Here is an 8849-nt window from a genome sequence, read left to right as displayed (position 1 = left end):
TGGCTGGGAAGGGGAAGCACTGCTCGGGAAGTGGTTGAGCATTGGTCGACCAGTGCTGAGCCACTGTATCATTTTGTTTTCCTTCCTTTTTTCCTTATTTTGTTTTATTACATATTATTGGTAGTAGTATTTTCATTAAATATTAATAATAGTGTTAGTATAATTATTTTATTTCACTTTCAATTATTAAACTGTTCTTATCTCAACCCACCAGTTCTCCTGATCTTTGTCCTCCATTTCTCTCCCCCATCCCCCAAGGACGGGGGGTGGGGGTGGGGTGTGAGCAAGCAGCTGTGTGGTACTTGGTTGCTTACTGGGGCTAGACCACAACACTCGGGCTCAAGTTCTGATCCACGGCACAAAGGACTATTACCTCTGCCCCTCTCAATCCCGAAAAAGAACATCCTGTGCAGAACAGTCTCTCTCTTGTAAGCCGCAGGTGTTTGTATGAAGTTTGTATCACTGCTTTTCAACTGCTCTGCTTAGATATAAAAAGGAGTCGGCCTGATCCTCAGTCAAATTCTTCCTCTGCTTCTTCCCACTGAGCAACCTGCTTGTTAATTATTTTCATAATGGTAATTAAAAATGAGCCAGGATAGCATGGTGAAGCAAGACAGAATGGTTTGAGTACTTTAGATAAAAATAAGGGGAAGAAAAGGCCAGAAGTTCTCATTTATGGGCAAAATGCGTACTAGCAGTTGAATGCAGAAGTCACACCCATGGAAGCAAAGAGGACGCGTACTGCTACAGGTTTACAAAATTAAGCTGAACAACCCATTTCAAAGCTTTATCCAGACACGCAGAGGAGTCATATGCTTGCTGCTCAACCGAGCCCATATCTGAATTTATTGATGCAAAGCAGACATTCTCATTATATCAAAAGAACTACAAATGTCATTCTTAAACCTGTGTAGTGATGGATTGCATAAACTACATGCTGCATAAACAGCCAGGAGCTTTCTCAGACTTCTGTTCCCTAGTAGGATTTCTCAGATTCCTTGAGTAAGAAGTTGTCTGTCTAAAGTCAGTGCTTGAAATGCACAGATGAAGAATAGTAAAAATCTAGTATAACTAGCATAGCGTGAGCCAATCAGAGTCATGGCTGGACAGAGAAAGCTGTGGTGAAGCTGAAGAACAGGGAAGTATGACTCTCTGCAGGATTCAAAAGGCTGCAGGCAAGGATGCACAAATTCCCTGGTTTCACAAATTATCATTGATTTAAAAATAAACTATTTTTCCCTCAAGTGAGGCCTGGAGGAAGAAGGGTGGCAGCGAGGCACTTCATACTCCTCTATGCAGGAACTCCAGGGGCAGTGCAGGGTGAGCTATGGAAACGCTTTTTTAGGTCAAAAGGAAACTGGGATGGGGCTGCTGTTGGACATGGGGAAGAGCCTGAGCTGCACAGGAAGCAGGGGCGGGGGTGTGCATGTGTCCAGAAGGGTTTGCAAATGTGATACCAAAACCAGAGCTTGGGCAGTTGAAAGAAGCGTGGCATTTCTATTCGGGAAGATGAAGAGGCAGTGTTAGTTCAGTTTTGAAATACCATCTTTCCCATCATTAGGGATTTCTGGATTACTGTTTCAAGACAATCTGCTAGCTCTGCTAGCCCATGCTGCAGGAACCCAGAGGCAACAGAACTTCACACAGGTACATGGCTCGTGTCATGCCTCACTTGCAGCACCAAAGCTTGTCACATCACTCGTGCTGGGACAAAGCTTTGCAGCAGTTCCCCTTTCTGTGGTGGAAGCTCCCTTACAGTCTTCACCTGCTTTGAGATACCGCTCTAGTGCAAGAGTAGTGTCGGGCCTGGCTTTCCAAAAGGTCAGGTAGGCACAAAGACACCACTCCGAACTACCATTCTGAGATGGTACTGTTTAACTGAAATCCAGGCTTTTTCTTTCTTTCTGAAAGTTTTAACAGTTCCAAGGGAGTACCCGTGTTAGAATAGCTGCAGTCAGCTATTATCCCTCTTGTCTGGTTTCATTCACACAGTAATTTCAGCAAGCTCTGAGGTGCGGTACTGAAAGGAAAAAGTTTAACATTGTATGAGAGGGCGTTCAAAAATAAGCTTCTGGAAAGAGTTCCTGAATGGAGACAGATCCGTAATGCCAGAGTCTGTGACTCATGTCTGAATGGAAGCTTGGTGCAGAATTCAGTTTATGGCTGCATTGGCTCTGGCCCCATACCTTCCTCTTAGCTATGTTTAAAAGGTCCATGTGAATTACCTGAGCAGTTTACTGATTATTTAACATACTAACAAAGTAACAAATTGGGCCTATGACTGAAATCCAGCTGGATGTTTCTCTTAAAGAAATCATCATCAGATCTCTGACTTGTAGGATACTCTTACCTGCCATGAATCTCTAGCATAGCGCGCCCCCGCTCCCTGCACCCACACATTGATTGGCAAGCACTGTTATTGCACAGCTGAAGCACAGAGGGAAGACTTAGGCCATTGAATGAACGGCTGCTGCCTTCCGAATAAGTCGCTCCGTCATTGGTGAATTTGGTCTCAACACATCACGTTCTCTCAGAAGGCACCTGAGAAAGGAGAAGAGGTAGGAGAGAAACGGGAAGATTATGAGTACAACATCCATTTTCCCATCAGATCAACCAGCAGTATCCTTGGCAGAGGAGGAAAACAGCACATAAAGACCCGCTTTTGAGGTGCAGGATTCCCTTACTGGAAACATTTGGCCTTGGCAGTAAGTTTAGGCAGAAGAGCATTGTTTTCAGCCCTGACAGAGACTGAAAATGAGCACCCAGAGATCAGAGTGCACAGAAGAATCATTTTGATATTGTATCTAATGTTTATGTTTCAAAGATACCTCAGGAGGGGAACAGACAAGGCTTCATTATCGTCCCGGGGCTCCATTCTTTTAAGCGCAGAGGCAGACCCACTCAGTGCATTTCAACAGAACTCGATACGGGTGAACAAGCACCATCTACGCCTTCTACCAAACAAGGTTCTTGCGATTTGCACTGAATCAAGCTCACATATCAGACTCCAAATCTCATTTCCCAACAACACAGATGTCATCACTGGGGCAGACTGGATGTTCAGCAGCTCACACAAGTTTAGCAGTCCATTAAGTACACGGATCGGCAGGCAGGAGGCCACATTTTAAGACAGAACCATCTGAAAACCAACTCCCCTTGAACAAGTGCAGATCATTCATCCAGACTGCACGAATCTACTTTTGGAATTGGAAGCTGGTTTACTTTTTATCCTAGCTACGTGTTGCTACATGTAACACAAATGCTCCCACATAATTTTAGCCTCAATTTAGCGGTTTGAGCGTACTCACTACTTCTACTTTTAGCAACAGTACTACTTCCACAAACATTTATCAGGAAGAACACTCACCTTGCGAGGTTTTGTTTGGCTTGTGATTTAGAATGTAGAGCAGCATGAATCAATAACTGGCTGAAAACATCTCTCTGAAAAGAAGTCAGGAAAAATACTAAGTAATAAGTAACTGACAAAGTATTGCTGGTTACAGTGTCTGGTTTACCAAGTTATTAACACCACAGGGGAAAGGAAACAAGCCAACAATAAAAAACAAAATGGCTAACACTGCCAGTAAGTGTTTGCAAACCGAACTCAGTCACACACACAGTTTAGCTTTTCACTTTCTAAGAATGAAGTGTTATTAATAATGTAAGTGCCTAATGGAGGCTATGGGAAGAGGAATAAGTCACATCAGAAAGTTTTCTATTGATCTTCTTTACCTGAGCATTACTGCCGCCTAGCTGGGTTAGTTGATAGCGGATGGGGTACAGCAGGTCTACAGCTTTGTCACAATTTCCATTTTCAAACTCTACGAAAGCCTGGCACAGTGGCAACCCCAAGCTGGGAGCCAGGGAAAGTTGATGGTCTTCAGAAGGTGCTCTGGAGAATGAGAAGGTGGTTAACTCCCCCGTGTCAAATTCCCAACCTGCACGTTTCAGTGCCAGTCTGTCGCTGCCTGCAGACAGAACTTTTTTCTACCGTACAGGTAAAAAGGTTGCAGGTACTTTATATAACAGCTTTTGGTGTGGTTACGTTACTTTCACCTTCTGTTACTCATCAATCAACCAGTTTTCATTCTTCTGAATGTACCCACAAAAGGCACATGCCCAACCCCTCCCGTCTTTGCAATGAAGACCATTGGCTAGAAGAAGCGAGAAAACCACACAAGTTTCTCTTCTGATGATCTCAACAGAACACACTACTGCTATTTCTTTGACTGCCCTCATCTCTGCCAAGAGTGGTAATCAGTCCCTTGCAAACAGCTCCAGATCATCATCTGGCAAAACAGTTTGCCACACAGCGCAGTGCCTTGCTGTCTGCGGAATATAAACTCTATTCCCAGTGGGAGGTCTCGAAGACTGCTCCTCTACTCTGACCACGACAGCCTGCTGAGGCCCTCAAACAGCAGTGGATTTTAGCTAGCTCTTTTGTTTTCTGTCTTTTTTTCCCGCTTGCATCCCAACCCACCCAGGAGTGGAAGAGGCATATAGTGTGACAATATGCCAGCAGAAGAAAGTATACGTGCTAGCAGGCTTCCTTGCAGATACCAAAAAGGAGAAGTCCCAGTAACCAAACGGCAGCTCTCTGGTCCATAAGCAGCACCTGCACGGGACAGCGTGGAATTGTGCTGTTTTGCTGCCAGAGAAGGAGCTGACAGGGATAAGGCTTTGGAGGTAGTGCCATTTCAGTGCCAAAAGGCTGGTTGGCAACAGGAAGAGAGGGAGGCTTTCTATGCCAAGCCATGGAAGTTATTCGTGGGAACACAGCGCACAGCTCAATGCTATAAATTCCATCGTTGTTTAGAAAAGATTTTTCTGTAAATTTTCCAACTGAATCTTTAACACTGGGAAACCTTAGTCACTGGCTTCTGGTTTCAGTGCTTGCAGTGACAGCTGAGAGTCACACTCCCACACTAGTACCTTAAATTTACCCAACAAAGAGCCTACTGTTCTTGGGTCAGCATGACAAATTTCCCATTTCTTCCACGAGGTCAATGTCGATTTTTCAGTACGCAGTGTCGCCCTGGGTGTTAACATCCCTAAAGCAAAAGCTGGCATCCTGGAAAGCTAGAAGGGCACAACAGACATGCATTTAAAGTAAGAAGTTTGAGCTTTCATGATGAAACAATTCTTCATTTAACATCAGAAGGATATTGACTGGTTGGAGCGAGTCCAGAGGAGGCCACGAAGATGGTCCGAGGGCTGGAGCCCCTCTGCTATGGGGACAGGCTGGGAGAGTTGGGCTTGTTCAGCCTGGAGAAGAGAAGGCTCCGGGGAGACATTATAGCACCTTCCAGTGCCTGAAGGGGCTACAAGGAAGCTGGGGGGGACTTTTTACAAGGGCCTGTAGTGACAGGACAAGGGGTAATGGGGTTAAATTGAAAGTGGGGAGGTTTATATTGGACATCAGGAAGAAGTTCTTCACAGAGAGGGTGGGGAGGTACTGGGACAGGTTGCCCCGAGATGTTGTGGATGCCCCATCCCTGGAAGTGTCCAAGACCAGGCTGGATGAGGCTTGGAGCAAGCTGGTCTAGTGGAAGGGGTCCCTGCCCATGGCAGGGGGGTTGGAACTGGATGGTCTTTAAGGTCCCTTCCAACCCAAACCATTCTATGGTTCTAGGATTCATTTGTTGCAGCTCTTTGAGAAAATGCACAGGCATGGAAGACTGATTTTTTTTTTTCCCCCTTTTCTCTTGCAACTGATCTGAAGTATTGATTCATGAAGAACAACATACCCTCTTAACTAACACTTTCCCCCAACAAGCACATGATACCAACCACCCAAGCCTGCCATGGAATCCTTTAAAAAAAACAGTAATTCTTGTCAACTTTGAACTGCAAAGGCTAGGGGAAAATATTCATGAAAAGCCAAGAATGACTGTTGCTTGTGCTAAAGTTTTATGACTGCTTTTTTATCACATGCAAAATGCATCTTGGGTATCATTTAGCTCTTACATATTTGTGACACACAAACTAATCTGTTAATCCAATCCCTTCATCTCAACAGTCTGTTTTCGCAAATAATAAAATTAAGCTTTATAATGCGTCAAACTACAGCTAAAATGTACAGCTGTATTTCTACTAAAGGCTGAACATATAGGCAAAAGGAAGTTCTGGGTGAAAGGATAAGCAGCATGTAGTCATTAAAGCTTCCCTGAAGGGGTGTGCGTGGGCAGTTTCATACCCCTTATAGATACTTACCTACATATATATGCTCATATAAAAGATATTTGCCCTTTCCTACTTCAGTCAAATCAGCCACCAAGCTTAGGCTTCATGTGACAGTTATGGTTTTTTGTAAATATTCTCAAAAAATACATTTATTATTTTTGATTGATGAGGAACAAAGAGTGACAGTTTGGGGTTCTCCTTCCTTCTTTTTAAGAAAAGGGAAGCAATAGATAGTGAAACAAAGGAAAAATTGGGGGGGGAGGGGGAAGAGGGAGAAGAAATTGCATTTAAAGCATCTATAGATCAAGTCCTTCAAAAAATCAAGGCAATTTACAGTTATTTAATACATAAATGAAACATGAAAAAAAAATTGCTTAGATGAAATACTTAAATATTCAAAATTTTCCAAAAAATTTAATCTGAAAGCAAAATATCCTCTGTTCTTACTTTAGCAGTATTTGAAATTCAACTTCCTCCAGAGGTACTTTACAACACAAACAGTAGCCATTACAATATCCCTACTAACTAAAAGCTCTATTATTAAAGAACTTTTTAAGCCAGAGCAGAGAACCACGGTAGATAGCTGACATATATTGCAGAATACCCTTACTAATATACAGGTGAAATACTGTATTAATTGTATGTAACACAGCTTAGTGTGAACCCACTGAAAGGAAATATACAGCAACTGTTCAGTTAGCATCCATGGCCTCAAACATCAAAGGTTTCTGCTTAACAACATTAGAAACCCCTCTAGACATTCAATCAAACAATAAGTAATTGTAGGCCTCTCCTAACTGGCGATTGGCCTACTTAAACCGTACATGTCCCAGTGATGTGCTAAAGCAGAGAGGAGTGTGCTGTAGTGCTCTGGCAAGCTAGAGATGCTCTGAACCGTACAGTTCAGAGGACCAAATATTTAGTCAGTACAATGCTTTAATTCACTTGCTTACTTGACAAGTTCCTGAAGAGTTGTTAAAAGCTCATCAGTAGTTTTGTGGTCTCTGGCTCCAAGGGAAGACATCAAGATGTGTACGTCATTGAACAGAAGAACGTGATCTTTGGTGTGCTTCTTTGTAAGCTTGAGAACATTGTTCCACCTGTCGCCAAGCTTTACACCTCAGAGTAAAAAATGTTTTTTCTCAATAAAAATACCACATGCAAACACATGACTTTGCAAGAAGCTTTCAGTCGGCCGGCATAAAGAGCATGCCTACTAAGCTCAAGAAAACATTCCTCGATGTGGCAGCATGTAAACAGTAATGCTCAGCTGCAGCCTGCTGTATTTGGGCAAAGAGTTTGACTGTCAGTAGTTTATCACCGATAATCTAGATTGCATTCCGGGAAGTTCTGGCTTTATTATGAGCTTGCTCATGTCTTCTTGGAGATGATGTTCATAATGAACCATCTGTAGCAATCAAATTATACAAAGTGATAACGCAGACTTCATGAACAAACCCAATGCATCATTAGTGTTTTAGCAGAATACTGTGGAAACAGCATCCATCTGTCTGTTTGTCCCCCTCTGTGAACTCTAGTGTATAAACACCAGAGTTAAAAAAGGTTAAGGGGAAATGCCACTGGGTTAGGAGTACACAAAAGCCAGCAGCTAATACACATGTACTAGCTGTTTCAATGACTACCAAAATAGCTAACTAGTTATCTAACTTGAAATTTACTTCAAGGAAGCTCTACGGCTTTTTAGAAGCTTATACACTTGATTGTTCAGCCTTAAATCTCCAGGGACAACAGAAGTGAATTTATCAAAAAAGAAATATATGTGACCCAGACTAGCTTGAGCTGAGTGAAGCACCACACTGGCACCAGAAAAAAACCAACTCTTGGGAAGAATACAGGTTATGGACATTATGGTGAATTCCACACTGAGGCTTTTCTCAAGAACAGAATTTTTTTCTATAACACTGACCAAGCTCGTTCCTGTAAGTATCTTTAAATACTTTTAAGAGAGGAGGCAAAAAGAAACTGTCCTCCTTACAGTTTTTTAAAAAAAGAGTGGCAGGTGGATATCCTACCTTCCAGACGAAGCCTGTACAGCATCGAACAGTTATCTACTACATCCAGCATGCTTCCACTTGACAGACACCGGGGAGCAATCTGTAAGTGCAAGGAGTCATAAACTTTCCAACTGATGTACTAGTGGGAACTTATTCAGATAGTCAAACTCATTTTCACAGTACGGAATTAATTTCATCTTTTTATTAATTCGAAAATACTTGTTTTGCAATAGCCCTAATTGCATCTTTCCTTAATACAGCAATTTGCAACGACAAACGTTTCCACCGCTTCTTTGCATTGTTTTTCCTCTTATGAAGTTAAAACTCAGTAAGCATGGAGAGTCCCCAGGGTATTTTATTTTTTCCCCAAATAGTGCCATAAATAAAAACTTCACTTCCCCAAGTTTAGTAGACAGGGGTCGGCCCAGCAGCTTTCTTAATGCTTGCATTATTTTTATAATCCTTACAAAGATACGTTATCCTATCTAATTTGATATAGCTTATTTATAAAGATTGTTTTGAAATCCAGACAGTCAAGAACTACAACAAATTAACTAGGACTGAAAAGACATGCTTTTGTTGACTTAGTAGCCAACGTGCAAAATCAGTTCTTTGTCACAGTAACTTGACTTTATAGGAAAATTATTCTTT

At 42.4% G+C, this 8849-nt stretch overlaps 1 protein-coding gene across 1 annotated transcript in view; it reads right to left on the bottom strand.

Annotated features, from left to right (window-relative positions):
- Positions 1–2447: 2447 nt before the first annotated feature.
- TTC38 (tetratricopeptide repeat domain 38) overlaps positions 2448–8849 on the bottom strand; it is a gene marked incomplete at its 5' end in the record, with an annotated part of 17904 nt that continues 11502 nt past the window's right edge. The window contains 5 exons of the mRNA XM_010151761.1: positions 2448–2541; positions 3368–3441; positions 3733–3892; positions 7137–7302; positions 8217–8298. Of these exons, the coding sequence (XP_010150063.1) occupies positions 2448–2541; positions 3368–3441; positions 3733–3892; positions 7137–7302; positions 8217–8298 (576 nt within the window). The remainder of the gene's footprint in view (positions 2542–3367; positions 3442–3732; positions 3893–7136; positions 7303–8216; positions 8299–8849) is intronic.

The sequence above is a fragment of the Eurypyga helias genome, unplaced genomic scaffold (genome assembly GCF_000690775.1).
Source record: "Eurypyga helias isolate BGI_N326 unplaced genomic scaffold, ASM69077v1 scaffold6325, whole genome shotgun sequence".
NCBI lineage: Eukaryota > Metazoa > Chordata > Aves > Eurypygiformes > Eurypygidae > Eurypyga > Eurypyga helias.
This window is presented reverse-complemented; position numbering and strand designations above follow the sequence as displayed.